This window comes from Miniopterus natalensis, chromosome 3, assembly GCF_054644295.1.
Source record: "Miniopterus natalensis isolate mMinNat1 chromosome 3, mMinNat1.hap1, whole genome shotgun sequence".
NCBI lineage: Eukaryota > Metazoa > Chordata > Mammalia > Chiroptera > Miniopteridae > Miniopterus > Miniopterus natalensis.
In genome coordinates, this window is record NC_142083.1 from 52,855,014 (window position 1) to 52,881,578 (window position 26,565).

A 26,565-nucleotide genomic window follows, 5' to 3' on the forward strand; every position below is an offset into this window, starting at 1 on the left:
AAAAGGCCACTGTTCTGAACCACATTAATAAAATCAAAGGAAATTTAGCAGTCTAAATAGACTAACAATAAATAAATAAATAATACGCAAAGATTAGAAGCCAAACATTTTTTTCCTCATAGTTAGAATGAACGCCCAAAAGCAGAACTCACCCAAACCCTAAACAATTATCATATATTTGCCTCCTCTAACACTTTCGCCTTCATCTTTGAAAACTATAGGATTTCTTTATTTTAGTTTCACCCTCTAATAAAAACAAAATGAAGTAAAATGGTGTTACATCATCTTACCGCCGAATCTCTGCATCACTAAATCCTTTAATATTCTCTCGAGGAATAGTCCGTGGTCTTCCACGTTTCTTTGGCCTTTTCCTTTCTGAGATTGAATCACTATCAGATCCAGAGTATCTCCTACTTCTACTGCGCCTCCCCTCACTTCCATTGAAACTAATCTGGAATTTGAAAACAAAAATTTATCCAAGCTTAAAGAAGAGCAAAGAAAACTATAAAAAAATGACAGAATTAAAAAATTTAAATGTTTTTCTATATATTAAAAATATTCTATAAACAAAATTAAAAAGCAAACAGCAAAATATTGCATGTTAATGAGTTATTAACCATCTTAATATGTAAAGCATTCTTATAAATCTGAAGGAAAACACCCAATGTCCTTTTGTAAAAATATGAGGTTATTACCAAGCAATTAAATAATATAAGCATAAAATTATACCTCATTGGTACTTTTTAAAAACAAGAATTAAGCTAACAATGAAATGCAATTCTTTTATTAATCGGTCAAGTTGACCAATACCAACTAAGCAATAATAGTTAATACTAGTAATGGTACAGAAAAATGAACAGTAATACACTTCTGGTGGGTATTTAGACTGGGACAGAGGGCAATTTAGCAATATTATATCAAAAACTTTGAAAATTATCATTCTGCTGATCCAGCAACATCATTATTAGGCATATTTCCTGAGATCAGAAATATGAGGAAACAGTGGCCAATAAAGTCATTTATATCATAGAATTAAAAAAAAATTTTTGCAATCTAAATGTTCATCAAAGAGACTGAATAAATAATCTATACAATGGAAAGTTAAGAAAGTCACAAAAAATTGTGTTGTAGCCCTGGTCAGGTGGCTCAGTTGGTTGGAGCATCATCCCATGCACCAAAAAGTTGTGTGTCTAGTCCCCAGTCAGTGCGCATACAGGAGGCAACTGATCAATATTTCTCTTTCACACTGATGTTTTTCCCCCTCTCTCTCCCTAAAATCAATAAAAACATATCCTCTGGTGAGGACTTAAAAATAAGTTGTAGCCTGGCCGGGCGTGGCTCAGCAGTTGAGCGTCGACCTGGGATCCAGGCAATCGAGGTTCGATTCCGGATCAGGGCACATGCCCAGGTTGTGGGCTTGATCAATGACTCTCTCATCATTGATGTTTCTTTCTCTGTCTCTCCCTCTCCTTTCCTCTCTCTGAAATCAATAAAGATATATTTAAAAAAAACAACAAAAAAACAGGTTGTGTTGTAGAATAATTAACATTCATTATATACTGTCTAAGGAAAGAAAGCAACTTCCACATTAATACTCCAATTAAATTTGGCAAATGATATGTATAAAAAATACTGGAATTATGTACACCATAGTAATATAATATAATACTAGTGGTTATCTCTGAGTAGACAGATTATGTGTCATTTTTTTCTGTTCTCCTAAGTATCCACTTATTGGTATTCTAATTAAATTGATTAGATATTTATAAGAAAAAAATGCCAGTTGAACCCACATAAAAGCCTATTAAAAACCCATATAAAAACAACTAAACATTCATTAGTTGCTTAACAGATACACCAAAACATATTTTCTGTAAGTTTTGGCATTTTTCCAAAGTCTCAGTTTATATTCTGAATACCTTTAATATGCTGAAAGCTTATTGAAAGTTCAGAATGGGCATTTGGTTCTTGTTCTAACCTCCTTTCATCCTTTCACAAGATCTAATATAATGCTATGCTTCCCATCCACTGTAAAAGGAAACCACTACAGGGTTTGAAGAAATAAACATAAAGAAAGAAACTACATATATGGTCACTTTCAGGCCAAACACATTATTTGGCTCCATATCTGTGTGGGATAAGTTGCTAGGTTGCTCCAACCCTAACAACAAAATCATAATCTACAAAATCTAATTTAAAAAATCATCACTTTTCTTAAATACATCAAAATCACAAGCCAATCTAATAGTTTCAGATATAAGGAAATATAGTAGCTTGTAAAAAGAGATGGGGCTTGAACACTGGCTCACTTGGGAAGAACGTGAATGGCAGACATCAAGTAGCATAAAAGCAGGTAAGAGAAAGTTAAGCAAAATTTGCTAAAGGCTGAATGTGGGCTACCTTGAGGGTATAGAATCTCTGGGAACCCAAGACAAAGGGAGAACCTGCACCCACTCTCAAGCACTTCTCCACAAACCTCCACCAGGTGCTCATGAGAAATTCTGGAAGCAATGAGGAAAATTAGAGAAAACTTTACTTTTTGGTGCAGCCATGGAGAAAGGGAGCAGTCACCTTTAAGAAGATAGGCAGGAAAACTTGCCAGATCCATCTCACCTACTGAACGGACAGCACAGGATAAGACCTAACACAGTTGTAGGAAAAGAAAAGAAAAAACTCTACCTTTGGGAGACGAGTAGCAGGACAAGGACTAGGGTGAGGGAAGGGAAACCCCTCACATGCCTCACACTCAAAATTTAAGGAGGCGCCAAAAATCTCAGTCATCAAGATTATTATTGTAATGCAATATTCTAAAAAACAAAAGTTAATGCAAAAAAATCTAGCATTAAGGTTTTTTCCTTTTGCAGCAGGATCCAAAATAGCTTGGCATAGCACTGTTACCATTATTTAAAAATCTGGTATTTTGTTCATTTGGGCCACAAAATAAACAGTTTTTTAAAACGTCAAACCACACAGGGAATGCTCTCTGACCATGACAGAATTAAACTAGAAATTATTAACAAAGATACTTGGAAAATCTTCCAAAAATCAACATACGTCTAACAAAGAAACCCATGGGTTAAACAGGAAGTCACAAGGGAAATAAAAAAATTTTTCAAAGAAATGAAAATAAAAACACAACAGATATCAAATTTGGAGAGATTCAGAAAAGCAGTATTTAGGGGGAAACTTGTAGCATTAAAAAAGGAAATTCTTGATTCAATGGTCTAAGCTTACTAATCTTAAGACACACAAAAAGAGCAAATTAAAGCAAAAAAAAAAGGAATAAATAATGAGCAGAAATCAATAAATTTAAACCAGAAAATCAATAAACAAAAAGGTGGTTCTTTGAAAAGATAAATAATATAAACCTCTAAGTAGAATGACCAAGAAAAAAATTTAGCAATATTAAGAAAGAGAGGGGAATCAATAAATATCCCATAGACACTAAAAGGATAACAAGAGATATTGTGAATAACTTTATGCCCATAAATCCAACAACTTGGGTAAAATGGGCCAATCTCTTGAAAGAAACACACTACCAACTTCACTTAAGAAACAGATATTTTGAATAGTTCATATTTATAAAAGAAACTGAAGTTATAGTTAAAAATTCTTCTAACAAAGAAAACTCCAGGCCTGGATGGTTTCCCTGACAAATACGGCCAAACATTTAATCAAGAAATAACAATTTCCTAAAGCCCGTTCCAAAAACAGAAGAGGAGGGAACACTCTTCAATTCAGTTTATGAGGCAAGCATTATTAAATCAGATGATGACATTACAGGAGAACTATAAACCAGTATCTCTCATAAAGAGAAAAAAGTCCAGGCATGAATATTCTTACATTATAAAAACATGTCTGAAATTAAAAAGTCACCTGCTTGGCACAGTTTCTCATTCTTGGGAGCATATAAATTTCTTCAAGTTCCTTTTGTCTTTCTTCTTCTTCTAATCGTCTCCTTTGATCTTCTGGAATGATCTCTTCCCAATTCTTTGAATTTCGTTCAGGTTCCAACTCAATGTCATCTTCATCCATGTTTGAAAAGTTGGCAACCTGATGAATTCCAGAATATTAACAGAATAAGCATTAAAAAACAACTCACCCTTAAATATTACTTTTCTTTTTTAGGGGGAGTAAGTGGCTTATCAGAATAAGACAATAAAACTTAAAGATCTTCAGGATAATGAATATGACTATGGATTAAACCAAGTATGAATGCTGAATGCTAAACTATCTGAAGTATTTCTTTATTAGGTCAAAGTAGATCAAATCAAATAACTTCTAAGAATTCTCTTCCAAGAATGATTCTCTTTTGTCCTGCCATTCAATAAAATTATTACAACAGATTTAGAGAAGTTTAACCGAACAACTAAGTAATTTATAGTAGCAACATGCTAAATAACCTGCAGGAATTACCACACCAGTCTATGAACTACCAAGTGCTATAGAACAATCCAATATTCTATTTTCATAAAAATAGTACCTAGAGGTACTGATAAGCTACAGAAGCCCTAAAACCCTAAATTTATTTAGGTTCCCTAAGCCCCAGTTTTTCATCTCTAAAAAAAGTGATAGTAACAGCACACTAACTTTTGTCAGGATTAAATAAGATACTATATTTAAAGAACTGTGGAGTCTAGTATACAGAAAGTACTCATTAAAGCTAACTGCCAATATTAATACATTAAAACTTAAAGATAACTGGACGAAGACAAGAAAACTGTGCTTATCCTCCATTAGGAATGGGGCTGAAAACACAGTGTTTATTTTCTCATGTCTACTATTTAAAGCCAGCTTTATATGAGTATCAAATCACTGGTATAAAATAATCAGTAATGCATAAATATATACTCTACTTAATTTATCAGTGACTTTTCCCAAATTTTCAATTAGTCAAATTAAAAAAGCAAATAGTATAACTTTATGTAAATAAAGATTAACTTCTCACCACAATTACTGAAATAATCTTCAAACTTATCTCCCTGCTTAATTCTTTCCCCAATACAATACATCCTCTACACTGCAGCAGAGTGATCCATTAATTATGAAAGTGTTTATTCACTGCTGTGTCCCTATAATGGCACATTGTAGGTGATCAATAAATTGTTGAATGAACAAATAACAAATTGAACTGATCCTTAAAAACCCCAGACAGTGGAAAATAGCTAGAATACAGAGGAATACAACTTACTTATTACTCTGTGCTTTAGGACTCCTGGCAACCTTTTAGCCCTCACCAAACCAAGGGTATTTGTAAGTATTAATAGGAGCTTACAGCTTACTTTGTCTGACTGATTTACTTGCTGTTTCTTAGTTGTGATAATGCTTAAATTAACCTAATGTCAAAAACTGCTCCAATAAAAATCAGATAAAAGACCCAGTCATGGAAATCTAAGAAAGAGATAACAGTCATTCTTTTATCCAAATATTTGGGGACATGCTATTTGCCAAGCACTATTCTCGGTGCTAATTGAAGGAAGTAATATCCCTCCCCATTCTTCTAAATGTAACTGTTCTTAAATGATTTGTTCTGTTCTTAAATGATTTGTTCCCTTTCAAATCAGTTACTGGTTTGTCAAAATAAGGAAAAAAGAATTTTATACATCATAGAAAATTTTAAGACAAACAATATTAAGAAACAAACTTAGTCCCTCTCAATTTATGTAATTTAAAGAAAATTTACCTTGAACTGGGAAAGCAATTCATCTCCTACAGTTAAAGGGCCTGGTTCATTTTCATGAGTTTCAGCCCTCTTCAAGATTTCATCTATATCCATTTCCTATAATTAGAAAAAAAATTTTAAACATACTTTTAATATATTTTAAAGTAAATGTACTTCATACTTAAATATAATTTAAATAGATGACACACTCTGAAGTTTTTTTACCTGGGGCTCTTGTTCTTCTCCTTCAGGTTCCTTAAAAAGTTCCTCAGCACCAAATTTTAAAATGGCAGACAACTCTTCTTTATTGAAAGGTGTAGAACTAAAATCAGGAAAAACAAATAAAAATACTTAACATTCACAGTTAAAAATTTAACATTTATATAGCACCTTTATTAATTATTGACACAGTCACCTTATAACAGTTATATGACATAGATAGGTAAAGCATCAGTAGCACACTTACTTTAAAACGAAAAGAACTTGAAACCTAAATGTTAAAGGGATTTCCCCCAAGATGACAAAACTAGAGTGGTGAAACCAAGTATTAAGTATATGTCATTGACTAGAAATTAGTCCAATGCTTTAAAAAGTTATTACAACACTAAATATACTACTACAATGTTCTGCTTGCAGTGTGTAACATTTAAAAAAAAATGAGTGTAGTAGGATTCTAAAATGACAGTCTTTACAGTAAAGTAACTACCTTGAGGGAGCAGAACCTGTATGTAGTACTGTCTTCCCAGTTGTGTCCATTCTTTGAATCACAAGATGATCTAAAACCATCTTCTTTTTGGCCCTTTCAAGAATATCCTCTTCCACCGATCCCTTCGTAACTAGACGATAAATATTCACCTGGAAAGATACGCATGATGAAACAAACTCAAACAAACTGAAACAAAGAGGATTTGTTTTGCCAATCTGAAGTATCAAATATTGGAATATAGACTGAAGCTCATCCCACGTGAAGTTTTCACTGGTTAAAAGCAAAATGAAAAAATAAATAAAAATAAAATTAAATACACACACACATATAGTAATGTGTTCAAAGCTAAGTTTCTTCCTTAACTCTAAGATTATTTTGAGGGTATATGCCCTTCCTTCTTACATTTTGGTTAGAAGACTTTACTTGCTTTCTTTAAATTAAGAATGATAACAATTTTTAAATCATCTTTTAACCGGGGGAAAAAAAATGGTAAACTTTATGACAACCTTAAACCAGTTTTATCAATTTGGATATTTCATTATTCCACACAATCCAAAATTCTATGAACCACTCTTCAAGTTATGATAAAGTCCTGCCATAAAGCAAAGCTTTCCAAAATAGACAAAAATTGGATGTGTAGTAATTTTGCCCTATTTCTCAAAGTCAGTGGTTCCATAATAAACATTGACACCACCATACAGAGATATTTTGAAAATTTATGGGAATATTTTTAGTGTTCACAATGATTAGGTGGACTTACAGGCATTTAGAGTATAGGAACCAGACATTCTGCATTATACTGGACCTTCTGGCACAGTGAAGAATTATCCTGTCTTTTTCAAGTTTTTCAAATTATTTTAAAAACCATTTTAAATTATATTGAGTCTAAATTCTACCTCTATTTTAATATAAACATAAAGCATTTTTACAGGGTTACGATAAACACTAATTTTTTCAGATTGCAACTACTGTGTTAATCAGAAGATAAATACTGTTTTGATCGTTATCAAAAGCTATCATCTCCAAATGCTCATTGTATTGGTGTCATCAATAAAACGATATTTGTCATTTATACCTACTTATTTTGTAGTTGCTGCATGCAAATATTTAAGAGGAGATCTGAGATTCCTTTTGTCAGATTTAGAACTAAATACTACTTAAATAGCAGGTACATGAAAAGCATAGGAATCTCTAAATTTCATCAATAATGAAAAATGTATCTCATTAATAATCAAGAAAAATGCATTTCATGTTTCTACCGTATTTGTGCTTTAAACATTGCGTAACGTAACAGTAAGAAATCTGTCTTGCCATTATTTGTGATCTTATTCAGATACTCTTCCAAGGTCTACTATGCAACCTTCTGTAGTACCCTTCTTAATGGTTTTCTATTTTCTACCATCTACTAGGAAATGTGGTGACCAAGGTCTTTAACTACTATAGATGGAATGTAAGTCTGGCTGTGTGTTTAGGAGGTTCTGTTCCATGCAGTTAATCACTACTCCCCATTTCATTCATAACTTAAGAATATTTTGACTCTTCACATATATATTAGGCCCAGCTCACCTGTGGAGAATATTGCTATTTTCTCACTGTCTTAACAGTCTATGATCTGCCTTGGCATGTTGTCATCTCCACTTCAAGTTCCCTTTCCTTTACAATATACAAGTAAGCCTGTTATCATCTAGCCTAACACTAACTTTTATCCTCTGATGCTCAGATATACCTTGCTCTTTCCTTCCTTTGAAGTTCTTACGGAGAATGAGTCCTGCTCTTATTCTTTCAACTCTAAACTTATTCTTTACATCCTAGGTATAAGTCATATACATTGAAACAGATTATTTGAAAAAAACTTTTCTTTTTTTTTTGCCTAATTATTAGGGCATTAGAATGACTTTTCAAATCACATGCACCTATTTCAAGAGCAGGGTACTAAAAACAATTATAAAAAGGGGTCACTTGGTCTGATGAAGTTGAGAACGACTACTTTAAATAAACTTTCATTTAGGGGTATGCAATGTTGTTACAGAGTACAAAAAAATTATAGGAAAAAGCACGATATATTCCTAATGAGGCAGTTTTATGATAATTATCTGAATAAAAACATTTTTAGTTTTAAATTATGAATATTTTTTTCCGTAGAAAATAAAAATGTTTAAAAAATCATTATAAATGTGCTAAGCCTTTTTGTGATACGTGTTCATATCTCCTGCTTTGAAAAAGTTTGAGAAGTACAACATTAGATGAAGGTAAATGAATTAAAATACAAGGACCAAGGCATTAAAAGGATGACAGTTTTTCTCAAGGCCCATTACAATTGTCGGACAGTTGTACAAAAACTATAAAACAAGAATGGCTTTTTTTGCAGAGAGTCTTATAGGCACAAGTATAAAATACAGGCTGATAAAAATGTAGTAATGTACTAAAAGCAAAATCTCTCTCAATAGTTAAAATGAAGACATTTCAAAGTTTATATACTAAATGAAAAACATTGTACTCTACAGTTGTAAACAGAATGCGTGATCAAAAGACAGTGATTCCATTTAGGCATAGTTATACCTCAGTTCTGTCAGACTTTCCAGGTGATTTTGGTAAATCTGAGTGTCAGTACACTATCGATTAAATAGCAATGTGATCTTACCAGGAGGATAATCCAAGGTAACACTGATCATAAAAAGATTCTAAAATAGTAAAATAAAGGAAATAAAAAATACCTGTTTCTTTTGCCCAATTCGATGAGCTCTAGCCTGTGCCTGAAGATCATTTTGTGGATTCCAATCAGAATCAAATATAACCACAGTATCAGCAGAGGCTAAATTAATTCCTAGACCTCCAGCTCTTGTGGAAAGCAAAAAGCAGAAATCCTGTAAGGAATTGTAAATAGGCACAAAAATAAATTCTTCCAAGTTATAATTGTAAATAATCAATATGAGAATTTTACAATTAACTGTTAGAATTTAAAAAGTAGTTTACCAATAAAACTGAAAGGTAGTTTTAAAAAATACTAAGATATATACACCTTTGCAAAACCAAACAAGACTCCAAAATATAGCTATACATAGGAAAAATCAAAATCAAATTACGTTTAAAAAAATTTCAATGAAAGTGGGCTAATTTACTTTGAAGCGAATGAACTATCGTATGCCGAAATACTACTGATAAGAAAGGGTAAAATTCTACGAACATAACATACAATGCTGATTTAAAAACCTGACTTGCAAATCGAAATTGGCTTGCACCAATGAAACTTTTTAAAAAATTACAAGTATGAGAAAAATAATGACTAAAACAACTTAGAATTTTAAAAGCATCCATACCTCTGATCCTTCAGCGTTAAAATGATCTAGAGCTTGTTTCCTCAACTCCCCTTTTATTGATCCATCTAATCTCTAGAATAAAACACATTAAAATACCACATATAAAAGAATTTTACTTATGAAATTAAGTATATATAAAAATTCAGCATTGCTTTTGCTAAGACTATAAGGGTCGAAAGTACTTTTTAGGCAGTAAAACAATGACCAGGCATTGTTTCTGGAGTCTGTGCTCTTAACCACTAGGGCTGCTTCCCCGAATAGTAAAGTTGTTATTCTGCCTGAAACCCACTGTAAGAAATACATTTTAGAAATGTAAATTATTGAGCTCCATCCCAGACTGATGAAACTCTGAAGAAGGTCCAGAAAAAGCCCTCAAGTTAAAGTTTGAGAATCTCTGATTTGGGGCTCTAGTCAAATAGCTCACATCTAAGTATTAATTAGTGCCTGGGCAAGTGATTTGACTTTTCTCCTTGTCGGTTTCCTCCTTAGTCAATGGGCATAACAGTACTACTTACTCTACAGAATACAGAGGATTCAGTGAAGGATAACACTTAGCACAGTCCCTGATATAATAAATGCTTACTGAACATTAGCTAACCAGATGTCTAAAATAAAAATAAAATTTTAAATACTGTTTGTTTTTTCACTAAAAATCACAATTAGAAAAAACTTAAAAAATAGTGGTATATCATTTTTTGAGGCATGATCTAAAACCAAAAAAAAGTTAAAAATGATTCTCTCTGGGAAGTGATCTGGAAATGAGAAGGGATTAGGGGCAGAGAACAGTTACAAGTACTACTGTACCACACACACACACACAATTTCCATATACATATACATATTTTTTTAATCCTCACCTGATGTGTTATTGATTTTTAGAGAGAGAAAAATCAACATGAGAAACATTGATCTGTTGCATCTGGTATGCACCCTGAGTGGGGAACAAACCTGCAACCCAGGTATGTGCCCTGACTGGGAATCAAACCTGCAACCTTTTGGTGGCAGGATGACACTCCAAACCACTGAGACACCCAGCCAGTGCTGTACTATATTTTTATTTGACCATATACACATAACAATTTGTCTAAAAACAGAACTGGGTGGGGATGTGAGGTGGGATAGGGGGACAGAGGTTGATAGCTAAAGGGTATCAATGTTTTTGAGTGGTGAAAACATTATACAGTTGACTGTGGTGATGGATTCACATATCTGTGAATATATTAAAAACCAATGAATTGTGCACTTTAAAAAGATGAATTGCATGGAACAGAAATTACATCTAAATAAAGCTGTTAAATCTATCGCTCTCTTTCTACCTTTTTCCTTAAATGATCACCTATTTCTCAATCATGTTCATATCACCAAACACCTGTCCTTCATAGCACTTACCAGAGTTATGTTATATTTGTTTGTAATTACTTAATGTCCACCTCCCACACCAGACTGTAATCTCCAACAGAGTAGGTATTATGAATGTTAAGACTCATCATTATAATTCTACTTGTTTTATTGCCTGAACTAAACGCACATGATTCACTAGCTATATATACTGGATTAAATAATTAGATATGAAGTATTGGAACTAGCACCTGACTCTAACACTAAATACTCATCCATATTTGTTTTAATTATGTTGAATGAATTTCAAAATAAACACTGAATACATGGAATATAAACCCATTTTGGTCCCTGGTATCTTCCCTAAGGTCATCAGGTTTTGTTCGGCAAACGATATATTAGAATTATGAGCACATAAATCTTCAGAATCTGCAACTGTCCTGGTAACATTTACAAGGACTGCTGCTCTCTTTTCCCTCCTCAGACTAAAGCCTAATACATAAGGAAGGCTGCTTTAGATTTGAGCATAGAAGAGAAATACAGAATTAAAAATAAAGGAAGAGAAATTGCTTTGCTGATAACTATAAGGTCAAGAAGAAAAAGGATAATCACAACTAGAATTTTAAAACATACATTTTCCTAAAAGAAAAGTAGTTTATATAAAAATCTTCATTTACAAAAGAATTTCAAAGGTTTATAGAACATACTGAGGCATTACATGAAATTTAAATCGGCAAAAATGACAAAATGAAATGCTTACTTGAAAAGGGAATTGACGATATTTCAAATATTCTGCAAGTATATCTAACATCCGCACCATTTGAGAAAAAATAAGAACTCTATTGCCTCTTTCTCTTAGGCGAATTAACAGCTTGTCAAGAAGAATCAATTTTCCGCTACTACGGATTAAGTGCTAAGGAAACAATAAATCACAACTGTTACAATTTTTAAAAGAACTAATCAAATGAAACAAATGCCCCACTTAATACTTCAGTTTATTTTAAATTGAGATTTTAAATTTTCATAATGTTGGAAAACAGTTTTTTCAGTTTGCTAAATTTTCTAGGATGGCCTTTATTGTTTTGCTCTATGCTTTAGGCTAAAATTATCCTTGCCATTTAGCACCTGTTTTTATTGTATTTTCAAAAGAAAATAAGACATGGTTTCACTATATTTCTCAAAAAATCTAAGCTGAAAAATAATGCACTGGAAGAAGCAGGAACTAAGCATTCAAAGGTTCTGAAAGAGTAAGAAAATGTACTCTAATTTACACATATAGAACTTTATGATCCTAGCACTTCAAAGCACTACTGTGCCTGGATGGCAATTGTGCTTTGTTCACACTTCTCATTTGTCTTCCTGAAGTGAGAGGAAGGGTAGGACTTGAAGTCAAGATATCCTTACGACAACCATCTGCCATTCTTACAAATTCAGCATAATCATAATTAGTGATTTTTTTTCACAATTAAGAATGCAGTAAGAGATTTTTTGCTGGATAAATTACAATAGCTCATAATTAGAGATCCATTTTTAGAAAAATGATCAAAATAATTAATTGGATAAATTATAATATTAAAGGCTTTGATAAAGACTGATAAAAACACCATTATTTAGATATACTATTAACCAAAGAGAACTTCTAACCAATACATTAAAGCCATTTTCAGTTATAAATGAAATACACATTTCCAGAATTTTTTGTTTTACCAAAGTTACAGTATTTTAAAATTCTTACTTGTAAGGCCTCCTGTTTATTATAGAATTCATTATTGTCTGGTGGTTTAATGAGGTAGCAGTGATTACAACATTTCTTTAGCTCCATCATAATATTCAAAAAGCCTGAGGTACTGCCCTTGGAACCTTTGCTGAGGGCTTTGTAATTCCTAGTTAATATCCATCTGTTTAAAAAATATATATATAAATGATGTTTAGCAGAGAACAATTACCAGGATGAATTATAAAACCATAAAAAATAATCAAGCATCAAAGCAAAACTGTACCACTAGGAAATTCACAGCTTCATATAATGGAACAAATTTTGTTTACAAGATTGATAAACCTTATTCATAAGACTAACAATAACTTGTTATCTGAACCATAAATTATAGATGGCAAAGGTTTAAGGTAACATAGTGATAGAGCATATTTATCCTTTTCCCAAAAATTTAAAAATGGTCGATTGAATATTATGTCTTAATCTTCCTCTAAGTTTCACTCCATTAGGCAGCTAATACACAGGCCTAAAAGACATCTTGTGAGAATACCTAGTTAGCCACACTGCCTCCTCTAAATTACAATTACACAAAATCGACACAAGTTATAGAAAAATTATGGGTGGTTATTTTATTACTCCAAATTGTACACAGTTCTTCTCGTCATGAACCACTTTGTTTCCAACCATCTTTTATTTTCTTCCTTTTTACAAGTTAGTCTTCAAAGGGACTTAAAAGAGTTAATACCTCTCTTTTGCTTCAAAATGATAGGCCGTGGGGGAAGTGGAGATGGCTAGATAAAAGACTGGCTATGAGCTGAAAATAACAAGCTGAGTGAGGGGAGTTCATTACATTATCCTCTTTTTGCATATGCCTGGAATTTACCATAATAAAAACCTAAAATTCATGCAATAATTTTTTCAAATATATAGCACTTTTAGATTTTACCATAAAATGTTTCTGAGAATTCAAATGCATGTAGCAGTACTTTTTATGCAATTAGATGTTTAAATAGGTATTAGGAGAGATTTTTTTTTATTCATTACCATGTAAGATCTGACATGCATTATACAAAATGATTAATATATGTATTAAAAAAGGCCGAAATTCCGTCCCCCCCAAATTTCTCTTTCTGGCTTCTACCTCTATCTGTCCATTACATAATTATCATAATTACATAACGATGCCTTAGTACCATGAAAATCCTAACACTTAAAAAGAACCCTCTATATGCCCAGCCAGTGTGGCCCAGCTGCTGAGCATCAACCTAGGATCCAGGAGATCAAGGTTTGATTCCCGGTCAGGGCTCGTGCCCAGGGTTGCGGGCTCGACCCCCAGTGGGGGACATGCAGGAGGCAGCTGATCAATGATTCTCTCATCATTGATGTTTCTCTCTCTTTCTCCCTCTCCCTTCCTCGCTCTGAAGTCAATAAAGATATATTTTAAAAAAAGAAAAAAGAATCCTCTATAAAGAGACTGTATGCAATAGAAAAGCAACCAATATGTTAAAAAGTTATTTAGTCTTGTATCACCCATGATGGGTGATGACCCTGGAGAGGCCATTAAATATCTCTGCCCCAGTATGCTACAGAATTCAAGAATTATTACTGTTTCAAGACCCTATTGGGAGGATGGGGACACCTCATCGTGACAAGTATAGGGGAATCTATTTATAATGAAATGTTCAGGTCATGTACTTAGTTTACAACTTACTTGTAATACTGTTTCTGTAAAGCACTCATTTCCATTCTTAAAATCTGCTCAACCTTAGCAGGAAGTGATTTTTCCACATCTTTCTTAACTCTGCGCAACAGAAACGGCTCCAGTTCCTTGTGGAGGCTTGCATAACCATATTCTCTGCCTTTGCCATGCTCTTCTTCAAAGTCTTCCCAGGAAGAAAACCTTACAAATTTAAGAAAATGGAAGAGTTACTGAAAGAAATCAAATGCATATGAGATTTTTCAGGGTATTCATATGTAAGCAAAAAAAATTTAGGAAAAAATTAGCTAAAATTAGTCAGTTTTAATAACTATTCTTCCCAGTAAGTCTATTACATATCCATAAAGATAAAATATAAGGTGTTTTATAAAATTATGAAAATCCTTGAGTTAAATAAAGATGAAGTATTTTCAAATATGGGAGCAATTATCACTAAAATATTCATCAAATGATATAATCTTAAAGTTCTGAAATTACAGAGATTATGTCTGTGGCCTTGAAAAAGTTATTTTATACATGTAGTCTAGTTTTCCTCATTTAGAAAATGGGATTACCAGCAAGGTAGTCAGTTTTGAATGTTTTAAGCAAAGTATATTTTGAACATGGACAAAACCAACTTTTAGGCTTATTTATTTACAAAATGAAAAAAATCAAAATAGTACTTACAACTATAAAATATCCCATTTTCCCTTTTTTTCTTCTTAATAACCTGTGGTCCAACATTTTAAGGCAATAAAACCTCTTATTGGTCTTATTACCTACACTAATTACTTCCTGCTAAGCTTAGTATAAAAACATTAAAATTGTATATTCCGATTTATCTTACTTTTCTGGCATAATGAAATGAAGCAAAGACCAGAGCTCTTTGAGGGAGTTTTGTAGAGGAGTTCCAGTGATAAGGAGACGGTGATTGGACTTAAAGTCTATTAAAGTTTTATACAGAAGAGAATCATCATTCTTTAATCGATGTGCTTCATCTACACCTATAAATGCCCAATTTAGACCTCCAAGGAATGCCTTAAAATGAACAGAAAAACATATTAATACTTTGAGGAAAAAACTGAATTCAAACTTATGCTTCCCATTTGACCTGAATTCAAATTATTAAAATGAGGCAAATTAAAATTAAAAACAAACCTATCTCAAATTTCAAATAAAAATTTTATCATTTCAAGATTAACTGGACTCCTCAAATCAAATAATTAAACATGCAAAATAAAGTTCCTTTCATGATCAACTTACTCATTAAAAAACAGCATAATATCAAGTGAAAGTTTTTATTAGCTTGCAGACTAACAAAATTTTTAAAATTTTTAAAATTTAAAAATTTTACAGCAGATTTTTAACCTAAGAGATTTTTAAGAGATTTTTAGTCAAGTAAAGCCTTTATTAATGTTAATTTGGAGAAAATATAATACAAATTTGAATCAGTGTCTTACTCCAAGAATATAATTCACTGTATGCTTCTATGAACTATACACTTCTCATGTATAAAACATAGATCTAACTTAAAACAGAGACAGGCCTGATTCTGCTACTTAGTAGTTGTATGACCTTAGGTAAGTTCATTAACCTTTTGAGACTTGATTTTTCTTCCCAATAAATTAGAGATAGCAGTATCTTGTAAAGTAAATGAGAATTACTTGAAACAAGACAATAGTTATAAAGCTTTTAACACAGTGCTACACCCAGTGGTAGTTCAATCCTGTTAGCTATTTATCTTCTTTCTCTTATAAATCAACAGATACTACACCAAACAAGTTTCATGTAAGTCAAGAGTTGGCAAACTTTTATCTAAGGAGCCAGGTGGGAAATATTTTAGGCTTTCCAGACAAATGTATGGTCTCTGTTGCATATTCTTTAGTTTGTTTTTACAACCTTTTAAAATGTAAATATCATTCTTAGTTCAAGGGTCACAAAAAAAGACGCCAGATTTGACCCACAGGCTACAGTGTGCTGACCCTTGATTTAAGTTATCTTCTCATTCTATCCACAACACATTGTAAAGGAAAAATTGATATCCATCAAAGAGAAACATAGATAATACACACCTTATCCTTCAATAAAATTTCATAAGTTGTTAACAGTATATTAAATTTTAACCGTTTTGTCTGGGGATGCATCCATTCGTGAGTTCTTATCTATCAAGAAATTTTAAAGATAATTTTAAGACACACATTTTAAAAAGTATACTTTTACTTGAATTTCTAAAATAAAATCCATTCAAAACACAAAATTATGTATATATGTTTATGTAATAAATAGTTCAAATTATTCTTCATATAGTTCAACCAACTATGTTAACCATGTAATTAAAATGTATCAAAATGTTCTATAAAATAAAGCAGACGTCTTTAATACTGTACACTTTTCACTGAAGTTAACACAACACTAGTGATTAACTCATTTAATAACATTTATGGATGAAATATGATATCTGAGGTTAGCTTCACAATAATTGGGAGGAGTGTACCACACAGAGGTACAGATGAAACAAAACTGACAATGAGTTAAAACTATGAAGCCGGAGATAGGCACATGAAGGTTTATTATACTCTTCTGTCTGATTTCATGTATAATTGAAACTTCCCATAAGAAAGGAAAAGTAATCTATAAAGTAACACTAAACCAAAACTGATTTTTTAATTACAGCCAATTAAATATGTATTGAGCACTTACTTTATGGCAAGTTCTGTGCTAGAAACTAAGACTAAAAGACAAATAAAATGCTTGTCTTCAAAGAAGAGTATGCTTAGATTTCATGAATTTGTGAAGAAACCACTTACCATGTTTCTGCTGTTAATGTCACCTAAATAAACCACAGCATTCATTTGAGAAGCCCACGTCTGAATTTCCCTTTGCCAGGAAGTGAGAGTGGAGAGTGGTACCACTAATAGAAAAGGTCCATATAATTGATGTTCATGAAACAAATAGTTCAGAAATGAGATCGTCTGTATTGTTTTTCCAAGGCCCATTTCATCAGCAAGTATGCAACTATTTCCTCTACAAAGTTAAAAACAAAAATCATGTATGCAACAAAGATTCAAATGTACAAAGAAACCTTTTTACATAACCCATGTGTAAGTTTATATGACCAGTTAAAGTTAATCTGGTAAGTATTATACATAATATACCACTTTTATTAGCTATGAATAATAAATGTAAAGGTGTAAGAGGAGAGGGAGTTTACCATTTTAGGGCAGAAGAATCTTAAAAGTGGACAGTATTTTCCAATTAATCAATTATGTAGCCAAGAACTCAATCCATCTTCAAGTGGTAGAGTCCAAACATATTAAGTGAAAAGTAAGTAGGAAGAACATATAGCAGGAAAAACTATAGCTATGGTCAAGTTTTTTCTAAAAAGCACCCTAGAGTTACCTTATATTGCCAACAGTGGAGCAGGGGACATGGGAGGGGAAAAATTGGAGGGCTAACTAAGTATCAGAAATAACTGGGAGGAAGAGAAATAGTCCAGGACTAGTGTGGGATAGGAATGTATACATATTCTGAGTTTAAATTGAATAAAAACTTATTTAAGTACTGCGACAATCAAACAAGTTAAACTCAAAACTGCACTGGTTTTTCTTTTTAGTATGTAGTGTTATTTATGTACAAAAAAATTCAAAGACCCGCATATAAATATTAAAGGGTCTTATTCTTTATGTTAGTGGAAATCTTTTCTAAATTCTATAATTGTAAAATTCTTACCCTCTCAAACAGCTGATTCAAAATATACTTACTTGCACCAAGAGTGAGCAAGCCAATTTAAACCATTCAGTTGATAATCTCTTAATTCTAAACCCTCATGTCCTCCAATATAGGATGGCTGTTTCTTTAGGGCTACAAATCTTGGTCTTTGTTTTAATACCTTTAGTAGAAATAAATGTTAACATAAAAAATTATTAAATGTAAGAAATTATATTAAAGGATGAAAAATCTCAGTTTTTACCATAAATTCTGAAATATCGTCTGAAAACATCAAGTTCAGAAATTCCATTACTCAAAATATAGCTGATTCAAAGAACACTGCCTTCTGTTACTAAAACAAGAATATACAGTGAAATATTTTGCCCACCTCTTGAATGAAAAATTAAAGAGATAATTTTAAGTCCTGTTGAAATACTTGGGTCCCATGTATTTAAAAAACCTATGCTATTCATTCCCTTTAACCACTGCTCCAGCCCTGACCTAGAAATAAACCATAAAACTAGTTTATCCTCCCATTTGATTTCTAAATTACCATTATGAATTTAATTCAATCTTGTAATAAGAAAACAAATTCTAGTGGTACTTAGACCCCAAAACTATCACTAATAACTTAAATTACAAAGATCTTATATTAAGCATGGATACCTTCTTATAGATACATCCCTCTTTTCCTTTCCTACCTTCAAAGAAAATATTCACTACCTTTTAAACCAATCATGTACACCTAGTTTCCAAGGGATTTTTCTCTATATCTGGTCTCCCCAACTTACCACAACCACTACCACCAATTTATCATCTTCTGACACAGTTTTACTCACCAAGGCTAAGAGACAGTGCCACATCTAAGATCACATAGTAAGTATAGGAACATCATTTCTTCTAAGTTCTACTAACCAAGTAGAGTTCTCTTCCTTAGCCTATCCGAAATTAGGATCCAACTCTCTAACCTGGGCTTGTAATGTTTATGATGCACAATACATTTTCAATAATTAAAATGTCCAATAATACTCACTTTGCAATCTTTAAAAGGAGTGGTTTTTGACTGATTTCTGCTAAAATATTCATCTATACATGCTTGAAACTTTTTGGAAATGAGAGCACCATCCTCCCAGCTGCACTCAGAGTATGGAAGGCCCTGCCATTTGCAGTAATAATCAGGATAGCCAGCTGCTGACTTTTGATTGGAATGAGCTGTAAAATAAATCATATATTTATTTTTTTACATTAAATCTTATCCAACGAATAATTCTTGGTAAAAACCACACAAGTAAAAATTAGTCATCAGTTCTACAATACCATATAGTAAAAGCAAGCTACTATGTTTAATGTGTAAGCAATAAATTTAAGACTTTTTTCAGATGTTTAATTAGAATCACTTATTACTAACCAATTATTCGCTCCACTATTTGATACTGTTTATGCAGATCATCTGTAAGTTCTTGCTGGCAATTATAATATTCCACATCTTCTGGAGAAGCATTTTTCAACCTGAAAGATTAATTCAGGAACAGACTTCAGAATCTCACCTAAATAATTCATCCCCCAAAAAACTATCAATAGCACAAAATCTCCCATTTTGCCACTTATCTCGTGAGCCAGTTTAAATAATAAAGAAATTGAAACAGAAATAAAGCATCATTAATTTTTAATTTTAAAAATTTATAATATATGAGACACATTCTATGTGACTATTGTCAAGCATTTAGGTGTGGGTATTCCTAAGAACTTTTACCTTGAGACAAAATACAAATAACTCCACAAATAAGTTATTTTAGGTCATCATTTGATTCTTGACAATGCATTCCTTATTAATAAAAACCTCAGTAATAATCTTCAATCTATAAGAATATTAATAATACAAAATATATCTACCATCTTTTTGTTTCTTGATCTTTTTTCTTATAATTATCCAATTTTTTCATTCCTCTAACATTCTGCTGCTTAAGGGTTTCTTCTGTCTCCCAAGTATTGTGAATATGGGACCATCCTTTCCATTTAATTAAATATTGGATTTCTCCTGGTTCCTTGTTTTTTTCAAATCCTGCATTTGGGTCACCATCTGCTTCAACTGCATAGATGGTTGTAGTAGCACCAGTAGCTGCAAAAGAAAGCACAATACATTCCCTGTAATTCTGTTATAAGAATACTTCCATTCAACTCAAAAATTGAAGAATATGAATGAAAAAATATGTGCTTTCTTAAATAAGTCAAGTATCAGGGCACAAAAATTTATATGAAGTTACACTGCACATATATAATAAAAATTCCAAATTTTAGAACGGAAAAATTATCTAATTTAATCACCTCAGTTTTAAAATTAGAAAAAACAAAGTCAAAAGATAGTGGCATACCTAAGAGCATACAGCAATTTACAATAACTGTTGATTGGGAAACTGATTAGGAACTAAAATAACTTAAAATCATTTTAAAAAACTGCATATCTGAATTCACTATGTCAAAGAAATATCTACACCCCCATGTTCACTGCAGCATTATTCATAATAGCCAAGACACGGAAACAACCTAAGTGTTCCATCAACAAATGAATAAATAAAGAAGTTTGATAACTATGAATATTATTCAACCATAAGGAAGGAAAGAAATCTGCCATTGTGACATGGACTTTGAGGGCATATGCTGAATGAAATAGGTCAGACAGAGAAAGACAAATACTGTATGATCTCTCTCATAAATGAAATCTTAAAAAACTCATAGAAAAAGAGAGGTGGAGGAATATGATAAAAGTGATCAAAAGGTTCAAAATTCCAGTTATAAGATAAATAAGTACTAGGGATGTAATGTACAACAGGATGACTAGACTTAACACTGCTATATTGTATATCTGAAAACTACTAAAAGGAGATTCTAAAAGTTCTCATGACAAGAGAAATTTCTTTCTTTTTTTAATGTATCTATGAGATAGTGGATTCTTATCTAAACTTATTGTGGTAATCATTTTGCAATACATGTAAGTCCTTATGCTGTTCAACTTACACAATGTTGTATGTCAATTATATCTCAATAACACAGAAAGGGGGGTGAAACATGTCAAGATAACTAAAAATTATCTACATATTTGAGATAGAAAAAAACACATTTTAAAAAACTAAACCATTTGTGAAATTGAAAGTACCTAAATAACTATTACTTAGGCATGGCAACAGAAAAACTCAAATACACAGGTTAAAATATTCCTAATTATCTGCAATATATGAACTGAGGTCAAATACATATCTGTTCGGAAGAAAATACTCAAGCTACGTACAGTATATTTTATAGGAAATAAGTAAAACAGAAAAAAAAATCTACCATGGCTTTCAAAACTGACAAATCATCAAGAAGTACTTTATTTAACCTAGTAATACTATTGAAACCACCAAACAATAAATGTTTAAAAAAAAAAAAATACCTCCTTTTCTCCCAATCCGACAATCCATAAACCGTTCTATTGTTTCGAATTCCTCTTCCTCCGGTTGAGGAACATCCTCTCCACAGACTTCAAGTAGGTCATCAGAATCTGTTTTCATTTCTTCATCTTCCTTATAGCTCACATTGACAGTTGCTTGGCGACGAGAACTTCTTTTATCATTATCATAATCATCATCATCATCCTCAGATGAATCAATCTGTCTCTTTTTTTGCCCAAGAATCTTCTTTCCATTTTTTGACTTAGATCTAGGAAAGAAAGACCAAGGGGAGAGAGGTATTTTACAGGAACAATGGCACAGAACCAGAATTGAGAAATTATATACAAAAACAATAAATACCAATAAATACGTCCGATATCCAACAATTTTTGGCATCAATCCGAGAATATACTTACCTATTTTGTGGTTTTCTGCTTTTAACTTTGTTTTTTGGCTCATAATCAGATTCTGTTTCATCACAACTGCTTTTATCTCCTTCTTCTTCAGATTCTGAATCTGAACCAGACTGAGATGGAGATCCTGACCCAGACATCTGCCAATCTTCACTGTACATAAAAAATATAAAATATATTTACTTATACTTATATCGTATAGCAAATTTTCTCTCTGAAAAGTACAAAAAAATAAATTGCATTCTAGTGAATATTAAAAATATTGTTGCTTTCATGAATACTAAAAACATAAAATGTCTGTAGAAAAATAATGCTAGAAAATATTTGTCAGATTTCTCCCATAACTCCAGAGTTTTGTTAATCATTTACTTTATACCTCAATGAATGACAATATGTGTTATTTTGATTATCATTATAGATGAAAACATAGTATACTAATTTTAAGGGTCACCGGGTTTAATTTTTTAAAACCTGTATAATCATTATACTTGCCCTCTCAAAAAAAAGATTTCAAATCTCTTTCAATTTCCTGGAGATACTGATTTTAAAAATATACCCTTCAAAACGGATTTTTAAAATTAATTCAAGTTCATTAAGAAACTTAGAGTATAGAAACAAATATTTTTTTAAAAATCAGTCCAGCTTACCTTTAATTATTATCTTTACTACTATTTTTAGTCTATTTAATTCCAATCAACATGTACAGAAAAATGCTGGGTGTACATTTTAATATTTTGCCATAATATAAACCCCAAATGAGTTTATACACACTATATTTTGTCTTACAGTCACTGCTTCTCCATTGCCCTGCATCTCTTGCATCAATGACTATGTTAATGGTTACATAAGCAAGTGCATATGATAAGATCTGGTTTATATAAAAAACATAATAGAGAAACAAATTCTTTTTTATCTTGAAATCTTTTCAGAGTTTACACATTAGCAGTAACACAAGAGGCTTCTAAAATATATGAAAAGTCTCCATTTAAAATTTTTATAATATAAATTATTTTTATATCCAAGCAAGTCTATCAATCATCCCACATTACTCTTGTTTTTAAAAATATTTTTTGCTTGCACCCATGCTGAGTTTAGAAAGTACTAACTCTGGGGAAGAGTTACATATCTGATGAGACACTGTAATTGAAAATGCACTTAGTAAACTAGAAGATAGATCTGGGAAAATTAGCCAGATTGTAGCACAGCAATAAAAAGATAAAAAACATGACACAGTAAGATTCATAGAGGATAGGATAGATGATCCACTAGATATATACAATGGATATGATCCAAAACAAATTTACACCTATTAATAGTAGTATCAGACTTACAGAAAATGTCCAGAGATACAATGACTAAATTTTCAGAAACTAATAAAAGATACAGCCCAGCTGGGTGTGGCTTAGCATCGACCTAGGATCCAGGAGATCATGGTTCGATTCCCGGCCAGGGTACCTGGGCTGCGGGCTCGATCCCCAGTCGGGGGCATGCAGGAGGCAGCTGATCAATGATGACTCTCTCATCATTGATGTTTCAACTCTCCCTCCCCTTCTCCCTTCTTCTCTCTGAAATCAATAGGGCTATATTAAAATTAAAATAAAAAAAATACAAGTCTTCACATTAAAGGTGCATAAGACCAAGTGCATAAAGCAGAGTAAATAACATATTCAAAGCTAGACACACCCAAGTGAAAATGGGAAACAACAAAGAAAAATATGAGGCAACAGAAAAATGTTTTTGAAAAAATGAGAGAGAGAAAAAACTCAGACTATCTAGTATCTGAACTGAGAATCTGAAGTACTCTTAACACTCTAAGAAATTACAGTGAGTTTCTAAATGAGTTCTATAAAGTAAATTTCATGTGCAGATGAATAGTAAGGATAACTATTAACATAAATTAACAGAATCACGCAATATCCATCATCAGCTGATCCATTATACTCAAGTTAAGATTTTCTGACATTATAAATAAGCAGACCTTTGAAGTTTAAAAATATGTAAGGGAGACGGGTTATAGGAGATAAACAAGTGGCAGAAAAACCTTAAGTCATCACAGAAAGATAAATGTTAAGAATTAATGGTTTAAATTAACCTAATAAAATGCTATGAATCAAGAATTTACAAAAGTCCATTTTTGGCACCAATTTCTAATAAAGGAAGAAATACAGAATCATTAGGATTCTCTGGATATGAGAGTAAGTACTTAGCTGAACAAAATGACATACTCTTTATGTTTTTTCCTTTTGACCTCACTGGATGTGTCATCAGAATCTTCACTGCTAGAGGATTCCTGTAGGGAAAAAAATAAACAAAGTTAACGTTATTAATGATTGCAATTTAATCATCATATCAATTTTTTTGCTTGTCATACTATTTAAAGTTCACTTGGAGCCCAACTAATGGGGCTCAGTGGTTGAGTGTCAATCCATGAACCAAGAGTCATGGTTCAATTCCTAGGTCAGGGCACATGCCTGGGTTTCAGGCTCAAACCTGGAGGGGAAGTATGCAGGAGGCAGCTGACGAATGATTCTCTCTCATCATTGATGTTTCTCTCTCTCTCCCTCTCCCCTTCCTCTCTCTGAAATCAATAAAAACATTATCTATCTATCTATCTATCTATCTATCTATCTATCTATCTATCTATCTATCTATCTATCTATCATCTATCTATCTATTTTTAAAAAGTTCACTTGGCTAATAATAGCAACTATAAAACCTCTTTTTCCCCATGCTGTTATATTTATGCTACTAGCACATAAAATAATCAATAAAATTTTTATTCAAATTTATAACACAGTCAGTAAAATTAGGTAAGTATTACAATGTCAGCATTTTGTACAAAACTTTAAAATCTGTCATCTCTAATACATACAAGGGAGCTCCCATAAGACTGTCAGCTGACTTAACAGAAACTTCACAGACATAAAATTCAAAATGATGAAAAGCAAGGACCTACAACCAATATTACTCTACTCAGCAAGGCTATCATTTAAAATCAAAAGAGAGAGAAAGCTGAATGAGTTCATCACCATCAAACCAGTATTACCAGAAATGTTAAAGGGACTTCCTTAAAAGGAGGAGAAAAAAAAAAAAAGAAATAAAATGGCAATCACTACATACCTATCAATAATTCAAATGGAATGAATTAAATGTCCCAATCTAAACACATAGGGCAGCTGAACGGAGAAGAAAATAAGACCCTGACATATGCTGTCTACAAGAGAACCACTTCAGGTCAAAAGACACACAGAGACTGAAAGTAAAAAGATGGAAAAAGCTACTTTATGCAAATGGAAATGAAAAAAAACTGGAGTAGCTATACTTAGACAAAACAGACTTTAAAAATAAAGGCTATAACAAGAGACAAAAAAAGAACAATGCATATACAATAGCCAAGATAAGTGTCCATAGACAGACAATTGGATAAAAGTGTGGTACATACATAAAATGGAATATTACTCAAACATGAAAAAGAACGAAATCTTACCTATAGGGGGTTATGCTAAGTGAAATAGTCAGAGAAAAACCAAATACCATGTAATTCCACTAAGATGTGGAATCTAAAGAAACCCCCAAACCCAAAATAAACAAGCAATAAAAACAGAAACAAACTCATAGATAGAACTGATGGTTACCAGATGAGAGCAAGGTTAGGGGGCTGAGATAAAAAGGTGAAGGGATTAAGAAGTACAAATTGGCAGTTGTAAAATAGTTACAGGAATGTGAAGTACAGCACAGGGAATATAGCCAATAATACTGTAATAACTATGTATGGTGCCAGGTAGGTACTAGATTGGGGGGGGGGGGGGGGGAGAGATCACTTCCTAAGTTATGTAAATGTCTAACCACTATGCTTTATACCTGACACTAATATGATATTGAATGTCAACGATAATTGAGAAAATGAATCTGTCAACCCTGGAGACCATTTTTATTTCCTAGTAAGGTTTCAAAAAGGAATCCTAATTGTTGGTATATCAAATTTTATTATTTTTCTTCCCCATTAGGCTCACATGTACACAGGAACTATTGTTTATAGCTGCAGCCTATTCTTTTAAAAATACGTTGAGCCCGGCCAGACATGGCTCAGTGGTTGAGTGTCGACCTAGGATCCAGGCGATCGGGGTTCGATTCCTGGTAAGGGCATAAGCCGGGGTTGGGGGCTTGATACCCAGTCGGGGGCGTGCAGAAGGCAGCCGATCAATGACTCTCTCATCATTGATGTTTCTCTCTCTCCCTCTCCTTTCCTCTCTCTGAAATCAATAAAGATATATTAAAAAATACATATATATGTTGAGAAGTCTATTAACGTTCTGTGCAAATACAATTTAAACATTTCTTCATATATGTGTACATACATACATGTCTTTGTGTATGTATATTTTCCTACTATTCAGTTTGTTTCTAGTTTTGCTTTGATGAGCAAATGCACACAGATTTCCACTGCTTGTTTTAGATTAATCCCTAAAAGTACAATTATTAGAGAAAATATGTCTATATTTCAAGTCTCTTGATACACATATTTATATATAGTTATCTCCTATCTATTCTTTAAAAACACTGTTTCTAATAATTTCTTAGGT

The 26,565-nt window shown here is 32.3% G+C and overlaps 1 protein-coding gene across 2 annotated transcripts in view; it reads right to left on the bottom strand.

Annotated features, from left to right (window-relative positions):
* Positions 1–26,565, bottom strand: part of CHD1 (chromodomain helicase DNA binding protein 1) — a 73,508-nt gene that overhangs the window by 22,941 nt on the left and 24,002 nt on the right. For both annotated transcript variants that reach the window (XM_087815461.1, XM_016216147.2), the window contains exons 5-24: positions 24,208–24,272; positions 21,986–22,135; positions 21,572–21,837; positions 20,035–20,260; positions 19,550–19,650; positions 19,175–19,353; positions 18,195–18,322; positions 17,241–17,457; positions 16,506–16,595; positions 15,281–15,471; positions 14,449–14,637; positions 12,759–12,921; positions 11,784–11,936; positions 9,686–9,757; positions 9,083–9,232; positions 6,369–6,517; positions 5,888–5,984; positions 5,684–5,779; positions 3,877–4,053; positions 291–451 (exon numbers count right to left, since the gene is read on the bottom strand). In XM_087815461.1, the coding sequence (XP_087671587.1) occupies positions 291–451; positions 3,877–4,053; positions 5,684–5,779; positions 5,888–5,984; positions 6,369–6,517; positions 9,083–9,232; positions 9,686–9,757; positions 11,784–11,936; positions 12,759–12,921; positions 14,449–14,637; positions 15,281–15,471; positions 16,506–16,595; positions 17,241–17,457; positions 18,195–18,322; positions 19,175–19,353; positions 19,550–19,650; positions 20,035–20,260; positions 21,572–21,837; positions 21,986–22,135; positions 24,208–24,272 (3,020 nt within the window). The remainder of the gene's footprint in view (positions 1–290; positions 452–3,876; positions 4,054–5,683; positions 5,780–5,887; positions 5,985–6,368; positions 6,518–9,082; positions 9,233–9,685; positions 9,758–11,783; positions 11,937–12,758; positions 12,922–14,448; positions 14,638–15,280; positions 15,472–16,505; positions 16,596–17,240; positions 17,458–18,194; positions 18,323–19,174; positions 19,354–19,549; positions 19,651–20,034; positions 20,261–21,571; positions 21,838–21,985; positions 22,136–24,207; positions 24,273–26,565) is intronic.